Source organism: Antennarius striatus, chromosome 6, assembly GCF_040054535.1.
Source record: "Antennarius striatus isolate MH-2024 chromosome 6, ASM4005453v1, whole genome shotgun sequence".
NCBI lineage: Eukaryota > Metazoa > Chordata > Actinopteri > Lophiiformes > Antennariidae > Antennarius > Antennarius striatus.
This window is the reverse complement of record NC_090781.1, coordinates 4,831,893-4,851,914: the sequence shown is the minus strand read 5'-3', so window position 1 is coordinate 4,851,914 and position 20,022 is coordinate 4,831,893. Positions and strand designations below refer to the sequence as shown.

The 20,022-nt window shown below is 39.3% G+C and overlaps 1 protein-coding gene across 2 annotated transcripts in view; it reads right to left on the bottom strand.

Annotated features, from left to right (window-relative positions):
* The window catches only part of smtnl (smoothelin, like), a 34,074-nt gene extending 23,623 nt beyond the window's left edge, over positions 1-10,451 (bottom strand). For both annotated transcript variants that reach the window (XM_068318210.1, XM_068318209.1), the window contains exons 1-2: positions 10,292-10,451; positions 9,044-9,994 (exon numbers count right to left, since the gene is read on the bottom strand). In XM_068318210.1, coding sequence (XP_068174311.1) covers positions 9,044-9,703 — 660 coding nt within the window. In that variant the 5' untranslated portion in view covers positions 9,704-9,994; positions 10,292-10,451. The remainder of the gene's footprint in view (positions 1-9,043; positions 9,995-10,291) is intronic.
* Positions 10,452-20,022: the final 9,571 nt, after the last annotated feature.

Here is a 20,022-nt window from a genome sequence, read left to right as displayed (position 1 = left end):
GCAACTGGACTTACTCTAAACTAATCTGTTATCAGGATTTGCAAAAACCACAAAACACTTTTTCATAAGGCATGGTGAAAAATGTGGCTGAGACATTCCATAAAATTTTGGATTGGATTCAGATCAAGGGACATGATGAACCTGGTTGGAGTGAGTGGTCATTAACCCACTGAATGAACCAATGTATGCCGGAGTGGGTCTGGATTAAGGGATAATGGGTATATAATTTTCCTGAATTTATGAAACATTGTGAGAACTTTGTGTGAACAATTAAGCTTAAAAAGCATTTGGCAGATTCAGATACATGGACTGCGGATGAGATCAGGTGATTACAGGAACAGTTTAAAGTTATGAATGGATCTGTGTTCCACTTGAATGTTCTCATGGAGAGTTAATTTTACCTCAAGAAAGTAGTGCATCCCTGGATACGCGCTTCAAGAAAAATTTGTACATCCCAACATGACGTTTATGCATCCCAAAAGTAATAAGAGAATATACAGTACAATAGTACACAGGGAGTTTTTCCAATAGACTGTTAATTTTAATGTTTTTATTAAAAACATCATAACTTTAAGTAAAAAGTAAAAAAAAGTAAAATTACATTAGTTTTTTGAAATGTTAAAGCCTTGTAGTCATTTAAAAAACAGTTTTAGAAATAAAAAAAGATGCAATACAGTTTTTTTTTACACTTTTGCTTTTCACTCACTAGTTTTCTTTGCCTTTAATCATATATTTTTCTGTGGACACTGCACCAAGTGGTCAGAGCCTTCTCCACACACATCTCAGTAATATCTGTCTCTTATTCCTCATTATCTTTTGATTGTTTTCTTATACAAGAAAGCACTCATTGTCACTTTTTCTCCAACTTTTGCATCGTTTTGGAGGCATGGTAATAATTAATCATTCATTCATTCATTCCTTCATTCCTTCATTCATTCATTGTCTACCACTTCATCCACTGTCACGGGTAATGGGGAGCTGGAGCCTACTTCACTATATGTTTTATGCTCTCTTTGTCTTCGTAGCACTTTGAGATTCTTATAATGTAAAGTGCAATATAAATAAAATTTATTATTATTATTATTATTATTATTATTATTATTATTATTATTATTATTATTATTATTATTATTATTATTATTATTATTATCCCATTTGGCTTAGGGCGTGAGGCGGGGGAAACTCCTTGCGCGACGCAAGTGCATCGCGGAGCCACAGACATGCACACACACACACACACTCACACCTAATGTTAATTTTGAAGCTGGCCGATTAAACTGAAGCACATGTTTTTGGAGGTGGGAGGAAGCCGGAGAACCTGGGGAGAACCCATGCAGACACAGGGAGAACATGCAAACTCCGCACAGAGCGTGACACAAATCCGAAATCGCCTTGCTGTGCGGCAACAGCTCTACTGTGCCACTGTGCATGTTCTCCCCGTGTCTGCGTGGGTTCTCTTCGGTTTCCTCCCACCTCCAAAATGCACGTCATGCACTTCAGGTTAATTGGCCGTTCCAAATTGCCCTTTAGAGTGTGAGCGTGCATGGTTGTCTGTCCTTGTGTGGCTCTGCGGCGCACTGGCGTCGCACCCAGAGTTTGTCCTGCCTCACGCCCTAAGCCAGCTGTGATAGGCTCCAGCTTCCTGTGACCTGCTAGGGCGGATAAAGCGGTTCAGAAGATGAATGAATGAATGTAAAGTGAAACTATAATCAAGCCGTCATGCATGTTTCTTTAGTTTCATTCTGATGTGTCAACACCGTCATTTATTGCTGACAAGTTATATCCCTTCATATACATAACATTTAACTACACAGGTTTGTAATATAATATCTTGGTTCTCTAATCTCTTGGCTTTTCCCTTTGTTGTGTTCTGTTATATTTTGACAAGATAGATTAATTTAGCACATGCTTATGTAGATAATGGGGGATCAATAGGATTTTTGGTTAATCTATTACTAGACATACTATAAGAGTTTCTGAATACAAAGATTTCTGAGGACCTGCAGACCAACTCTATATGTGAGTTGGTTAGGAGATTGAATGAAATTTGAAAATGACATTATGATGAAATTTAAGTTTGTATAATTATTTTAAAAACTGTGTGGACAAAATGACCTTCTAGCTTCTAGTCAATAAGTGGCGGAGTTGTGAGGACAGACATCCCTTTAAAGTAAAACCACATTTCCCATAGACCCTCTTGCATCCTGCAAGGATCTATTGAAAGTGATTTTGTCTTTCATTCCTTTCACTGGCAGCCACCCCCGATCAGAACTCAACATGTGCCATACTGCTTACAGCTGTGAAACATCACTGTACATACTAATGACATGCTGATGTCATATTACTTATGTATAGGCTTTGAGCAGAAACAAATGTGAAATCTATACAGGACATACAAGTAGCGCATTTGACATCTGCTCCCAGTTTACCAATCTCAAGACGTCACCTTTTTTGTGACATGTGATGCAAACCTTGTGTTCAGCCATACACTGGAGAACCATTCTCAGGTGTATTGACAGGACAGAGTAGATAAGTCCCTGACCTGACCAGGCTAACCTTATCAGTTTGTTGTGCACACAGGCCTAAATGATGTATTCTGTTTAATTTTCTGTTGCCATGGCACACAGGAGTCACAGGTGTAGAATTACAGATGTTATTTGGAAATGTTTCAAGGTGAGAGGATAAATAAAATTAAGTTTGTGTTTTAATGTGACCAAAACCAAACCCAAGGAAGGTAGAGAATGATTTAGATTAAGTTATAAAATGTTTCAATAGTTATTCCAAATATGTACCGTATTGGCCCGAATATAAGACGGTGTTTTTTGCATTGAAATAAGACTGAAAAAGTGGGGGTCGTCTTATATCCGGGGTCTAGACATTATACCCATTCACAACGCTAGATGGCGCCAGATATCTTTAAAGCAAATGCTGAACCTCACCAAAGCGAACCCCTGTCACAAAGAAGAAAAATAAAAATAGCGGTAAGAAAGAAAAGGGAAGAAAATAAGGGAAGAGACAACAGAAAATGGAGAATGTAGCGACAATCTGGAGAAAAGTGGGTCGAAGATCGGCCAGGTTAACTGGGAGCTGAGATGTTAAGATGTGATAGACAGTTTTTGCATGATTTGAATGAGGCAAAATAACATGCTTTTTCTCTCGAATATATTGTTATAATCATTTGTTTCAGATGTACTGTAATTATTTTCTGTATAAAAATTAAATTTGGTGTTCAAAAAGTCTTTTTTCAAACTTGAGTCTTGAAACAGAGGGTGTCGTCTCATAATCAGGGTCATCTTACAGTATATTTGGGCCAATACGGTATTTATGTATGAGGTTGATCATCCTCTGGCATGATGCAATACATGCACATAAGATAAATCAGATTTTTAAAAAAAATCTTCAAATGTAGTGTTCTGCGATAAATGTTGAATTAACTTCAAGGATCACCAACAAAATCACAATGGAGCTCCAGCAATTAGAATCACAGTACATTCCTACTAGATTGAACGATCTAAGAGGCAGAACTCAACAGAAGAAAAACTGTTAAGTTATGACGTTATTAGGACACATTACATGTGGAACCAGTTTTAAAAAGCCATTAGTAGCACACAATCAACCCAAAACGCCTTCATATCAGGGAGGGAGGCAAAAAAAAGTTGTAGTTTTGCATGATTTGTAGGTAAAAAAAACAACAACTTTTTTGTAAAATTGGTGGCTTATGAGTCATTTTTGGAAAAGTCTTTTCTTTGTTTTAACAGTCTGTCAAGAAGAATCCAGAAACTGCATGTGAAATGCAACTGATCGAAAACATGAGCTACTACTGGTCTGTTACCACCCATATCAAAACATGAGTTAAGCCTGTAAAAGTACCTTAAAGAACAGAGCAATGCAAATCTGTGCAATTGTTGTAGCTATATGTTATATAGAAGTGCTATATTTACCATACATTTCACGTCCTGCCAGCTTTTCTATTTGTGATGTAAAGATAACCAGAAAATAGAAAATCTCCGTCCAAGTATGCAGATGCCCCCATTGCTGGGAAAGTCCTTCTTTGCTATAATACATAGATCATAATCAGGTTGAAAAAGTTCAATATTGCTAAAACAAAACTGGATTCTGTTCATTGATACAGTATATAAGGAGATAAGTATGAGTCACCCTTACTTTCAAACACCTTTTTATGTTCCTTTTAGTAGGGGCATAAAAGGTTGCTTAAAGGTATAGTATGTAGAGGCATTCACTGTCTACCGTTCATTTTAAAAAGTTTTGAAACAGGGAATCTGAGGGATTTACAGTCGGAGATTTAACTTCTCTCTTAACTATTTAACTCGTCACTACTACACGCCATGCTGTAACTCTCCATCATCATTTTCCTAAACTACATGGATTATCTCCAGCTGGTGAGAGCAGGCATACATTTTAAACCCTTATTGTAAGGTCACTGTCTGGAAGTTAATTTGAATTAATTTTGCTTCCAAATTGTCCATAGAAGTGATTGTGTGCATGAGTAGTTGCTTGTTTTGTTTGGTTCCACAATGCAATGGCTTCAGCAAACCCCTTGAACCGTGGAAACAGAGGAAACGGTTTGGAAAATGAATGAATGAGTAAATGAATGAATGAATGGTTTAAATGTATATATATACCTGTAAATAAATATGGTTAATTCATGGCAAAACCAAAAAGAAGAAATTGCCCTCTTAATGTCTGTACTTGCGTCACATGCATTCAAAATCTAATGAAGTGAGATGCAGGTGAGCGATGGAGAGTAGAAGAGGAATGTGTAAAAGAATTAGTCAGAGAGGAGGAAATGAAGAGAGCCAATTCTCTAATCCTTCCACAGTCAATGTATTCTCAGTGAAGCACAATAAAACTCACACAATGGCCCATTGAGACAGCTGCTTTGGGGTTCTAATTGGCAATAGTGTACTGACGTGTGTCAGCGTGTGTGTTGGTGTGTGTACAAGTGAAGAGGTTTAACACATGATGAAGCGGAGACATTGTTCATGAGGTTTAGGTCCTAATTTTAGACTGATTCCTGGTGCATTTCTGAGTGTATAAAAGAAAAGAAAACCTATGTCTATGTCTATAGTGTTTGCATTGTTTTTGGTGCATTGTTTGTGTCATCCCTCAGCTCTCGTGTGGAGTCTCTTCTTCTTCATCTCCCCCAGAGAGGAGTTGAGCAGTTTAATGGCTCGGGGGATGAAGGAGTTCTTAAGTCTGTTGGTACTGCATGTTGGGATGCAGGTGTATCTGTGTGTGATTTTACATTATTCCTGAACATTTTCTGCATGCCTGATCTGTTTCTGCTGTGTTATGCTTGACAGACAGAGGAGATCTCCCACAGCAGACATGCAGAAACAAAGATGCCCTTGTGTTATTTAGCTCTGACCACATGATTTCACAGGAGATAACATTCCTTTGTTATATTCACCACATAAGTTAATAATAATAGATACAGAAGGAATGCTTATTAGCATAATATGTGCATCTCAGATCCCACAACAATGGAAAAATAAGGTTCAGGTCTGCAACAGCAAGAGTTTAAATTCTAATGTTAGTAGGCCTCAGAAATAATATCTATATCATTTAGTGTGTCAGATTATTATTATGATATGAGCTGCAGCTAATGCTAATTCTATTGCTAAACCTTTTTCTAATGGGTATGATTTTTTTTAAGTCAAGGAAACATTCAGGGTCAACTGAAAATAAAGTTTTTATAGCCACGCCATCTGCAGACTTCTTCTAATTAAAAAAATTTTTTTGATCAAAAGTTAAAAATTGTAGAAACATATAAGAAAAGAGGTTTGATATTAAATACCAGTGTCTCTCCAACACTTTTCAGCAGAAAACTGATCTGAGTTTCTAATCCTTAATTCTGCTTCCTGACAATTTAAGATCCAGATGTCTAATAGCAATGATCCCTAAAAAGCATTGAAAAAAGACCAGGTAACTTTCCTAAAAATGATGGCGACATGACTTGAGACAGAAAGAAGTCAGCTGTAAATGTTTTAATGTTTGGCCATCTGGTCAACAGCTGGTGCATTTGGAAAACTTTGAACAAGCTACTTAAGTTTGTTTCGAGCTTTGGTGGATCAACACAACTAAGTTACAGACATGTGTTACAGAGACAACAACACTTTTACATCCATATGTCAAGCGGCAGCAAGGGGAGAAAAGATTTGCATGCTGCTTCCACAGGTGACAGGCGTGTTACCACCAACGTTATACAACAACCTTGTGCATCAATAATGTGTGTTTTGTGTTAGCTGTTAGTTCACTGACGAAGAAAGGTCCTGAGCTTCTTGAACTCTATAGTAAATAAGAAACAGAGTTTCACTTCAGGCTTCAGAAATGTTATACTTTCCAGAGCACCCTGAAAGCAAAAAGACAAAAAAAAAAAAAAAGCATTCTCTATAAACGTCATCCTGCCATTCAAGTGACTCACTGTGGTAACAGTGAAATATTTCCAAAGTAAAGCAGCATGGCATGTGATTTAAAGGATTTGGTTTCACTGTTTTCTCTAGATCATGATGATAACACTTGATATAACACATTTCACCTACGGATGACAGACACACAATGGTGCTGGTAAAAGCCACATTCAGTTAGTTAAAAAAAATTACTGTGCATTTGTTCTTTATGCAATAAAGGCCTGGTGGAGTATCAGAGAGTTAAGATGATTTCATTGCCAATAGATCATCATAATGACAGCAATAAGTAAAGACAGGAATACTCCAAAATAGGAATGATGTAATGTAAGTTAGTAACCCCAACAAAAATAGAAATCATCTTTGATTTTAAAGATAAGAAAAAGTGTTCACATTGAATTAATAATCAAAGTAATATCTATACAATAAATCACAATGACTTTATTTGATCTTTATTGGTGGTGGTGGTGGTGGTGGGGGTTCTTTACTGTTTTAACTTCCAGTGGAAAGTGCTTTCAGGATGATGCTGATAATTGTCTTTCTAATCAACTGTCATAACTTCATTGTCACGGCTGCTAAGATGCTGCTTTTCTTATAAAGCCAGAGCACACAAAGTTGACCCAGGATCTGAGCTAAAGATGTATAAAAGGAAACAGACAACTATGAGATCAGTTGTTCACTTTTGCACTGATGGAGAAGCACATTTTAGCCTTACAATGTAGGAATTGATTCAATTTTTTAAACCTGCTGAGCACACACATTGCCGGCAGAAGATTTGTTGTTTCAAGAGTGCTTTGAGGAGAAAATAGTGCAAGCATACTGAAATGATCTCTGAATTAATGGAGAGGTTGGTTGAATTTCCATTCATTGTAAGACCACAAATTCCAAAAGGTTCTTGGCTACAACACAGAAATACATGTATACTCAATTACCTCAGATTGGAAAAAGAGAATACACTGACCGTTACCAGCCTCTGTATACTCTTGTATTTTAAGTATTCAGACAGTTTGGCTAGAATTTAGTCTCTGCCCTGAAAACTTCCTGCAAACTCTTCATCAACAAGCTAGATTGTGTCGTGACTTCAGAATGGAAAGAAATCAAGAGATTTTAAAAATATATATATTATTATTTTAACAGATGTGGGGCAAGCAACAGATGTCAGTATGTAACATTTGCAAAGGAAGGCTGGAGCAAATGAAGGCTGGTCCATGAAAATATTGTCAGAGATTAAACTGGTCCATGGCGATAAAAAAGGTTGGGGACCGCTGACTGAGAGCATCAACAAGGACATTTAAAGTAAATAACTCCAGGATGAGCTAGTCCAATTTAGTCCTGATTACAATAATGTCAGAGACCAGTCATTCACCAGTGACACAATAACATAACATGAACCAGTTATGACGCACACGAAGATTATTGTCTTTCCAGGAACTGTGAAAGATGATTAAGCTGGACTTGTCAGTTCTTGAATTTATTCACAAGGCTATAATTTTTTTTCAAACCAAAACCATGTAGGTAGAGCTATTAACCCCCAATGTTTGTTATAAGATAAGTAAAGTAATGTCTTACGATATTTCAAGTTGATTTCACATATCTGATTTTGAAAACCACATGACCACATTAACCACACCTCCTAGAAAAACTGAAGTTACTGCACTTCATAAATCCTAAGCATACTGGTGGAGGGCCATTGTGCCAGTAGCTTTTGACATATCCACATCTCAACTATGCAACACACGTAAAACTCACATTCTACCACTTTACCACAGAAACACTTTCCCACCCTAAAAAATTATATTCTGGGGTTCTTCAGTATCTGGTAATGGAGTACTGGGCTCCCTTTTGGATCAGTCCAAATATGTCAACAGATCACAAGAATAGAAAATAAATAGTTTTGATCAACTTTCTTAACATCAATAATTTAGAGAGTTCTTAACAGAACCCCCCCCCCCAACACACACACACACACACACACACACACACACACACACACACACACACACACACACACACACACACACACACACACACACACACACACACACACACACACACACACACACACACACACACAAAGAACAACCATTAACATCTAGCGTTTGTCATTACTGGTATAATCAGCATTCATTCTCAAATGACTGAAGAGGTCCTGGGGGCTATGAGCATGACACATTGCATTCATGTCGGAAATATACATTTCTTCACCTTTGACATTAATTAACCCTTAAAGCCTGATGATCACGCCGGCGTGATCATCAGGCTTTAAGGGTTAATTATAATATTTGTAATATTATTTTTTTCACTCTGAGCTATATTGGAAAGAAAGGCTGGTGTATAACACTAGCTTCAATCAGCTGTTGCTTGCTTTATGGAGCATTAATAACATTGAATGTGACACAGCAGAAGGAAGACAGACAGTTTAAACTGACAGATTGCTCCAACACTGGAACAACTGTGTGAACATGACTCTCAACAATGTGCGCTTTTATATAATGGTGTTGAATTATTTTCTGTTTAAAATCAATACGAAAGAATGCATTTGGAACACAGGAGTAGTGTCAAAGAAATGGTTAATCTGACATTGAAACCCTTCTCTACACATGGGCAGTACTCACGTTAGTCTTGCTGGACACAGCGAATGTTGCTCGGCTGGAGAAGCGGGTGGTGGAGGGGCTGCTGCTTGATACTGGACCTGTCACCAGGGAGGAAACTATGGAACCCACAGGTGGACTGCTACAGCCAGGGGAGGAGGACTGGGTGGCATTTGGGGTAACAGGGCTGGACTGACTGCTGTAACTCTGGGATTGGCTTCCTGGGCTGCAGGGCTGGATGTGGAGGTGAGCCTGACTCTGACTGTGAGCCTCACCCTTTCCATAGATCACCGCTGTCATCTCCTGGTGGTTCTCCAAGGTGTCACTTGGGTGACTCTTGTGATTCTGAGTGTGGCTGTTGTTATGAAAAGTACTCCTGTCACACATCATCCCACTCAGGAGCTCCACCTGTCTCCTGAGAGCCTCTACCTGACTTCTGAGCTGTTGGTTCTCCTGCTGGAGCTGAGCCACCACTCGACCAAGAGGCCCATTCAGGTTGGCTGTCTCTTCCAGACGATGCTCCATGTCTAGTTTAAAAGCACTGACATCCACATGGATTTCCCTGATGGCATCCCTGAGAGTGTTCTCATAACGAGCCAGAGCTGCACACACTGTCTCCCCCTCTGGAGAGGAAGATCGTGGATGACAAAAGTCTCCCATGTCAGCCAGAGTCGGGGCTTCCATCACTACAGCTGTAGCCACTCTGGAAATTAGCCAGGCAGACTCGTAGTCTGTGAATTCAAGTCAGAGACAGTGCCTTTGGCAGCTGGAGACAGCTTCAGTCGGTATGCAGAGTTTGGCTCGAGAGGTGACTGGCTGACAAAAGCTGTGAGGTGAAAGTTTGTGAGAGGGAAAGAGGGAAAAGGTCTGGTCTGTTTTATCCTCAATCTGTCAGCTTCTTCCCGGGCTGGTCCTTCTTAGGTAAGCTCTGCTTGTCAGATACAGATGTCTCTCTCAGTCTTCTGTCTGAAAGTACTAAGGGACAAGACTTAAACTTAAACTTCTGCAAACTAGCCAAAGCATTTTTTTCATGTGCAAAATACAGGGAAAGATGAAAACATCAGTGAGATTATAGAGTTGATTTTAAGGTCTGCAAAAAATTTTCACAAACTTCATTCAAACAACTGCTTTATCAAAAAGAGAGAATTTTGATTTTAAGGAGTCTGAATGACTAAACATAAGCTTACATTTACAGTACTTAAACCAGCTATGTTTCATAACTGCTATAAACACTGGTGAGGTCATCCTCAGTCACAGCTGCAACTAACCTACCTCAGCGTTGTTCTCCGACAGAGCTAGAGTTTCCTCAGTCCTCAGCAGCTGTGTGAGTGTGTCCGTAAGGGAGTGTGTGTGAGTTATGCTCTGCCTCACCAACTTTCTGGTTTGTTTAAACTCTCAGGTTGATCACTCCTCTCTTCTGGCCTGGAGGAGGGAATAGAAAGGGAGGGACAAAGGAGGAGGGTGGTGGTGGTGGAGTTAGGAATCAACATGGAAAGAGTAGTAAATGTGAAGGGAGGGAGGGAAGCAAATGAGATTACTTTTATGTCCCTGTCCTGGTTCAACTATTGGACGGGAAACTTTTCTCTCCTTTATTACCATACCTCCTCCTCCCTTTCTTTGCTGAGTGTCATCTTAGAATGTTTCTGTCTCATCTGTACTCCCCTTTGCAAAGAAATAATAACTGTTAGGATCAGAGATGATTTTTGCAGTGATGCATACTTATTTAAGTTTATAAGAATTAATGACACATCAGTGTTGTTTATATTAATGTATCACACAATATATTGTTTTGCTAAATTGGATCATTTTGATTTACTTTGAAATCTTCTTGACAGTGATAAAGAGGTTGGTTGCATTTGTCTAACTGAACTGAACAATGTTATTTATTCTACACTTATAGTATATACTGTATATATATACCAATTCTCTGCATGTCTGCCACATGAAGGGAAATTGACCATAAAGTTGGTTTTGACCTTGACACTTTCTTGTTAACAATTAAATTTGTTATCAACAGTCCCTTAATAGTTAACAGCAAAGCACACACAATGATGTCCAATTCTGAACACACAGCAGAAGATGCATAACCATAATACTCCAATAACCAATATACTGTATACTGTATGTCTCTTTGGCCCCTATCAGTACTTCTTTTGCTATTAATGAATACTTAATTTCGTTTCTCTGATGCTTTTATTAAATCTACGTCACATTCCAAAACCAAATCACATAGCTATTGCACCTTTTTTAAAATTTTAAATGTGTTCATGAGCCACAGACTTTGTGCTTTGGGATGAGAGGTACCAAAGTATAAACTTTTGCCCAGTTACACCACTGATATTCATTTGACAACATTTGTTGTAGCCTTTCTTGTTGCTATGGTTGGAGATATTGATGGGTCACACTCGTTATTCAAAAGTCATTCAAAAATTTAGAAAGAAATCAATTGCAATTTATATCAAAAACAGTGGTGATTATGAAGGGTCACATGCCTTCATAACTTATAACCTTAACTCTTTAGATGTACTATTATACTACCATATACTTTCCTTTTTTTGTCTACTCATTCTACTCATTTGTATTTGATTGCAGAACAAGATGAGACAGACAAGCTGGATGCTAGATACTATCACCCTCCCCCGTGTAAGTGGATCTCAAACGGAGCAAACAATTTGACACCAGATACCAGGTACACACTCACGCACACACACACACGCACGCACGCATGCACGCACGCACACACACACACACACACACACTGTGGTGGGGGTTAGGGTGTGAGACAGTCTTGTTACAGGGAGTGCTGGGAGATGATGGGGGGGGGGTTAGTGAAGTAATTTACTGGAAGATTGTCCCCCCACCTTACTGTTTCTCCCTCATACTCAACACCCCCTCAGGGTTATATAGGAGTCTGTTGGGGGCAGTAGAAGACACATATGGCAGCAAACGTAAATTTAAAAAAAGTGATATAAAGGCAAAAACCAAAAATTGATAATAAAATGTACTACATCTCATAAACCTTAAAATAATCAGACAAGGATTAAAAAATTAAAATACATAAATTTACTCATTCAATCATTCATTCATCCTCTTGACGATGAGACTATTAAGATCATTAGCTGCTTATTAGAAATACAGGTCATCAACTCTTGCGCCATTAACTCTAGTTATTAGAGCATAATTAATTTTTGATCAAATCATTCTACTACATCTGCCTATTAAAACAATTAAATTAACAATTTCCAATTTTTTGCATGTAATTGCAGTAGATTAACAGGTGCCATTTTTATTGATCTGTCAAAGGCTTTTGATTTGATGACCTCTACTGTCTTTTTTTCGTGCTTTAATGATCCCTGTTATATAGAGCAGGTAGAGCGGTGGGCAATCACATAGCGCCCAACGAACAACTTGTGGGGGTTGGTGCCTTGCTCAAGGGTATTGCTCAGGAGGTTAAGGGTGAATTGGCACCTCTCTAACTATCAGTTCACGCTCCATATTTTTTGGTCTATGCTGTTCTTGAACTGGCCACCTTCCAGTCCCCAAATCAAGACCTAGTGGACTGAGATGCTGCCCCCACTGCCCCCTCTCCCCCTTTTCGACAAGCTTCATTCTGTTGGTTTGTCACATGATGCTTTGCTCTTATCTCCATAACAGGAAACAATACTGTATGTTGTAATACTGTACAAGGAACCAGACTGTACACAAGGCCATTCCTTTAAAAAATCTTTTAAAAATTAATGACTTGCCAACCATTTTTTCAAAATACTGTATTCAGCGTTATGCAGCTGACACAGTAATATGTACTTTCCAAACCAATATATCACGAATCAAAACATCTCTGCAGTCAGATGTTAATATGCCACAAAATTGATTTACAGCAAATAATTATTACTCAACAAATCCATGTTCCATTCAAGCAATTATTTAGCATCTTGCAAAATCTATCAAAACTTAAATCTAATTTAACTAGTTGACATGATAGTACAATGCTGCAAAGAGTTGAGTTTATCAAATGTAGAGCTCTTATTAGAATATGAACTTTCATTTAAATACCAAGTATTACATTGTTAAAAAGACAGTAGGTTAAGATTAAATTCAGCATATGTTGCCTCCACACTTCCAAAAATTGTTTTTCCATGATTGTATTGCAACCCATCCTTCATTATGCTGATGTGATATATGTTGTTACTTCCAAAACAAATCTAAATCTTTCAATGCAATTTTCAATTGGCTATGTAGATTGATTCTTGCAATATATAAAATCCTTCATTTTTTCTCTACCATCATATGAAGAGGGTATTTTTTTCTTCCATTTATTGTTCATTGCATATATTTCAGTTTTTCCATTTTTAACACAGTTTTTGACCCAATTTTCTTCTCAATACCAACTTAGACACTCCACACAACTCTTTCTGTTTCCACAATCTCTAACTAAATTTATTCCTCCACATCACATGTAAATATGCTAAATCTGACAGACAGACAGACAGACAGACAGACAGACAGACAGACAGACAGACAGACAGACAGGCAGAATGACAGAAAAATGTAGGCATATTACTAAATTAACCATGATTGAAATTTCATTCATCAAACGGATTAAAAAGTAGGACTTACAACTCAATGTCTACATGATGATTGTGTTGACAGCTGCTCACTAAAATTCTTGCCATTTCAACTTTCAAAGGTTATAATGTATACCTCATTTTTTACAAAAAGCATGACTTACTGTTTGACATCACTATATAAATTAAAGCTTGGGAAAATTCAGTTAAGGTAGTTCCAGCAAAAATATTATTACTACTGTATACTATAAATTTGTTTCAGGCACCCGATAGCTCCCCCAGCCCCCGTGGGGTCTAGGGGCCCAGACACCACTTTCAGGACTAATGTTTTCCAGTAAAAATGAGTCAACAGGTAATACGGAATGAGCAGCATGAATCATTGTAGTAGGAAATAAAAAACATCTGATGTTGTCACTTCCTTATATCTCTTTTTCCTTCCCTGAAGTGTCCCCCAAAATCCTGTTTCACCTTTCACATTTTAATGATGACTTAATATGATTCCCTCCTGTGATGCTGACTCCCTCTGCACAGAGCTGATGCCATAAACGTCCACTGTGATGATTGAGGATGCACTTCTCCTCTGATTTTCTAATCATCTGGTATTCATCAAAAGAAAGTATTTGTTGACATTTGTTCTTTTTCTGTTAAGAGGTCTTCTTAAACTGGTAAAAATTAATATAAAGGTAATACATAACATGCTTAATGTTTGATTCAAAAACATTCATTCATCATCATCTTCTAACCCGCTTAATCCGCAAACGCAGGTCACGGGGGAGCCAGCGCCTATACCGGCAGTCTCAGGGCGTGAGGCAGGGGACACTCCGGGCACGACGCCAGTGCACCGCGGAGTTCAAAAACATATAACACATAACTAATATGATATCAAACATCTGCAATAAATGAAATGGAAAGTGTGAAGTAAGTTATTGCTGTTCTCTCACTGATTCTCTTCTCACACTCCAAATCAAACAATTACCTTCAGACAAGATGTTGACAATATTCCAAACAAAGACAAGCATCTCACAAAATTACCTGGGGTTCTGATGTGGTACGACCAATGGAAATTTAAAGGAAAACATGATGGCTGCATGTTACAATGGACAACATGCCAATGCTTGAAGACTAAACTAATCAAATACAGCACATTTGATGGCAAAATTTGATAACTGAGAACATGTATATTTATGATTTAACTTGCATCACATCCTTTCCTTTAATTAAAAGAAGCTGTGATTTTATATGAATATAAATTCCAGGAACAATAATATTTGGGAAGAAGAGAGAACTAATCTCTGAAACCCTAACATGTCTTAGATTCTGGTCTGTCAGTGTCTCCATTTGATTTTTACAACACATTTTGGACATCAGTTTAGAGTGTAAAGGTAAAAGGGGAATTAAGTCCTCTGTTCAGCAGATGGAGCTAAGAGAAAACTTTGTTTATAATTATGTCTGAAAATATAGCCATAGTTTGTATGAACATAGCCAAACTGTTAAGATGTTACACTCAACCACATTGTCCCTCTGTAATTATATTGTCCTCATCATCCGCAAACACCTATACAGTATATCTATAAGGAGTTAAGGAACATACACATGCACGCACATACACAGGCATGCGCGTGCGTGCACACACAAACACACACAAACACACACACACACACATGCAGGCACACGCACACACACACACACACACACACACACACACACACACACACACACACACACACACACACACACACACACACACACACACACACACACACACACACACACACAAACACAGACATATGCATGCTCACACACTGGTAATAGACTTTAAACATTAACAAGAATGTTCTGTGTTCACCCACAGAACAGTTTACGTCATTGACCCTTTAACAGAACACAAATATGTCCATGTTCCCCCAAACTCCCATAAACACACATGGACACTTACAGATGCAAACATTGCCTGCAGGAAGGAGAACTGTGTGAGAGGGAACTGCCAAACTGATCCAAATATTTAAATGAGTGCATGTGGGTTAGCTTAAGACAACACTGCTTCTGATAGTCAACACATTTCAAGTTAGATATGCTTTTACCTGCTTAGGTAATGTGGGCTTATTCAATTGATTCAATCCATTCCAGTTTTAATGATCACACTGTCTTTTAATATTTTGGGCTACATTTTGAATGTAATAACCAATGATGAACTTAAACAATTTGAATGAATTGGTTCTCTCTGGGTTGTCCGGCTTCCTCCCACCTCCAAAAACATGCGCTTTAGGTTAATTGGCCAGTCCCAAATTGAGTGTTTGTATGAGTGTTTGTATGTGTGTGTGTTTGTCTACGTCTGTGTGGCTCCGCAGTGCACTGGGGTTGCGCCCAGAGTGTCCCCCGCCTCATGCCCCAAGCCAGCTGGGAAAGGCTCAAGCTCCCCGTAACAGCGGAAAAAGCGGTGAAAGAAAATGGATGGATTAATGTACTATTCTTCAGCACTCTGACATTCTTAAGTAATTACTGTTAGAGGTTTTGGAGACAAAGTCAGAGAGGCCAGACTGAGATGGTTTGGACATGTCCAGAGGAGAGATAGTGAATACATTGGTAGAAGGATGCTGAGTTTTGAACTGCCAGGCAGGAGGCCTAGAGGAAGACCAAAGAGGAGGTTTATGGATGTAGTGAAAGAGGAAATGAAGGTTATTGGTGTGATAGAAGAGGATGCAGAAGACAGGGTTAGATGGAAGCAACTGATTTCGCTGTGGCGACCCCTGAAGGGAAAAGCTGAAAGGAGAAGATTAGGATTGCAGGAATTATTTTGCTTGTTGTCAAGAGAGGCTTCCTCCCTGTTAGGGTCATTCAAGTTAAATTGATGGTAGGTGAAGGCACAGACAGAGTGGTTTATGAAGACAAAAAAAGTACTTATGTGCTAAGCCCGGAATGTTACTAAGGCACTGCTCTGGGCCCAGGCCTGTGCAAGCACAGGGTGGTTAGGCCATTTCCTGTTGGGTATGGCCGCGCCATGCTTGAAGAAGAGCCATGGGTCATTTTCAAGAGACCAGACAAGTATCATAGCCCACCATCTGAGTCCGGAGTCCGGAGCAAGGTGGATTGGGTAGGAGGTTTTGGGAACATCACCTCTCTGGACAGAAGCTGAAGCTCTGTATGAGATGGAGAGATAACTGCTAGAAGTAGCTGGGTTCTCATCCATGCATAGAGCACATTCTAGTGTCCATGTGTGTCTGTGTGTTTGTGTGTATGTGTGTCTGGGGGGTGGGGGTGTTGGACTGGTCGCTGTTGCAGATACGTAGGATGAGAGGCGAAGGGCGGGTGTGGACCTACTCGTGACTCCACAGCCCTCTACCCTTATTTGAGTTTACTGCAATGGAGGTAAAGATTGTTTCAATGCTCCTTTAGGTAGAGGAACGGGTCCTGTTTTTTGTGCAAACTGTAGTTAGGAGTAGCCACCCTTTTTTGCCCTTGGATGAAGTTACCAATACATCCACTCTTCCACAGTGGAGGTCAGACATGACATCACGGATTGTTTTTCTTCAACAGCTTCAAAATGAAAAGTTGTAATACATTCATATTCTGGGTATTCACAATAAAACATGTTTGTGACACAAAATCATTTCAATTTTTTAAATTTACTGGAAGAATTTGCAGTATTTGTGCATGCAACCAAAAAAAAAAACAGATCTACTCTCACTGTGTGCATCTATCACAAACTACTTGCTTCTGGCTGTGACCGTTGCACACAGTGGTACTGCACTTGACACAGCAATCAGCAGTTTTGTGAACACAACCTGCACCTCTTCCTCTTCTGCTGGCGATGCATGTCTGTTCCCTGTGGACGGGTTGCAGCAGTCTTTGTCACTCCAACCCTTTCCTATGCTGCTGTGATGTAGGCTAGTAGGTTTGGGATATCTTCCAGTCGACTTTTCATGGGAAGTGTCACAAGCTCTATTGAGAGCGCTGCGAGGAAGAGTTGTCAGTGATCATCATGGGCTATGATACTTGTCTGGCATTTGCAAGTGTAGTTACCAACTGTTTGGTCCATTATATCCATTACTCTTTTGTAGAAGAAGATCGCTTCTGGTTTTTTCTTTGGGCTGCTTCCTTCCACCATCCTACTGTGGTGCATTGCGCCAAGCAGCAGAACAGCCTTTCCCTTCTTTCTTACATAGCTGATCATGATCAAATTGCCATTTAACCCAATTTTGGTGCTGTGGACCTCTCTGAACCTGGAAGCCTTCATGACTGGAGGAATGTCTGGCTTTTTCTGTTACAAAGTTCCCACGATAGTCAGACCCTCCTCCAGGAGATGTTCTGCAAGAGGCACGCTGGTGAAGAAGTTGTCAGTGGTGATGTTGCGACCTATGTGTCTGAATCCACCGCACAACTGATGGACAATGTTTTCCCCCGGATTCTTCTGGACATTTTCCCCTGGTTATCTCCCTAGGTACATGATCCCATCTATGTACCTAGGGAGATAACCTAGGTACATAGATGGGCCTTTCAGAGGAGGACCCAGCTTAGCATATACTGCAGAAGCTGGGTCCTCCCTCTGAAAGGCACGAGTTGTTCATCCAATGTCACAGAATCACCAGGGATGAATTTGTATCGGCAGTTGATCAGGAACAGGTCCATTATGTGGCGAAAGGGTGCCAGGCGATCTGTTTTCAGTCGGTCGGCACTGGTCAATTTGTCATTAGAGAGTAAGAACCAGCGAATGTCTTCTAATCTTTTAACTGACATAGTGGCCTTGTGCAACGGGTTTATTCAGAGGACTCCCAAAAAGCCTAGGGAATGGTAGATCCCAATTTTCACTTCCTGCAAGAATGGTCAATATAATAAAGGCCACAAGCTCATCTTTGGATACATTTCTCCATTTTTTCCCAATGTCTGAGGCTACCCTTTCTCCTTACTTGTTTGTGCATGTCAGCACCTCCTTTATTATATCATCAGATCCTTCCATGCATCTATTGGGGAGACAGTCCTAAACCCAGGTACAGATCCTGGCTGAATACATTGAAAACTGTAACTCGGTGTTGCAGCCTGTCTGGGGGGTAACTCTGCCTAGTATGAGCCCTTGTGGCTCCTTCAGTCCGGCACAACATCCACGTTGTGCCGGACCGTCCTCTTCAGACGACCCTGATGAGTCGCCTGAAGAGGACAACTCTGATGAATCTGTAATATTTATGTGTGAAAAAATAAGAATTCATAAAATCACGCCTTGTTGTTTTCATACTTATGTAAGCTTCATGTGAACCAGGGTAGCTTCCTCTTGTTTCAGTGTTAATGTTGGCTATGACACCCCAATCGCTTCAAAGCATAAACAGAGCAGAACTGTATTTTTTTTTTTAAATTCCAGGTTTAAAAGAAAGCACATAACAAATTTTTAAAAACAATTCTTGTGAGCAGATTTGTGTACTTGCATGCTGTGAAAGGGTAAAAATGTGATCGATTTTTGGCTTTAAGTACTTTCTAAAGAAATCCAGCCTGGTTCTCTTACATGAGTTTTTAATTTATACTGTATAAATTCAGCACACCCTGACTCTTATATTTCTGTCTGGAAAACAACAATGAGACAAACTGCAGGTACAATGTACAGGTCTCCAAGTTAGCAGGCTACTTGTTGACTGACACATAGCATTGTTCCTGTAAGTGTTAACAGATTTTACCCAAACACAGAAGTAAAAACATCTACTCCAACTTGCTTTGACCCTTATGTGACATTGGCGTTTCCATGGGAACCTGTCATGCTGCGTCTATTGAACAGTCCAGTGCTGTATCCTCACTAATTTGTAAACTGCTGAACTTCCTCAGTAAACTTCTTTCATACCACAAACTGTCACATCATTGAAGATATACCTCTTGGGAACTTTCAGAGAAAAACACTAACACCCAATGGACCTATTCATAAATCCTGGTGATTGGGGACTGGTGTGTCTTTATTTCATCCCAACATTCTGTGCAAACACAATGAAGGGATGACGAAGGTCAGTTTTGTTCCACCTCTATGAAGCAGTGAAGGTTGCGATGTCACTGAATTTCACACCTGTGTAAATGTGAGGTGGTCAGGCAGGATAGGCAGGGATTTTTTTAATCAAGTATTATAAATTACTAGCTGGAACCCGTGGAAATTCCACAATAAAACAATAATATCAGACTTCATACCAGTCACATGAAAACAAATGCAAATGTATTGGTATTATAAACCAAGTGCACCAATCACAGAGTTCTCCCACCAGCAGGCAGCGCATCCCTGTCTGGCCCAGAACTGGCATCGGCGTCTTTGGCGAGGAATGTGAATGAATGAATAAATAAATAAATATATAAACTTTATGACTCATAAACAAAGAAATAGAAGAACAAACATCCAACTGTCAAGCATGCTTATCAACGCTTCTTTGACGTGGAGCTGTTATACTTCAGAAAACAGCCGGTTTTAATTCTGTC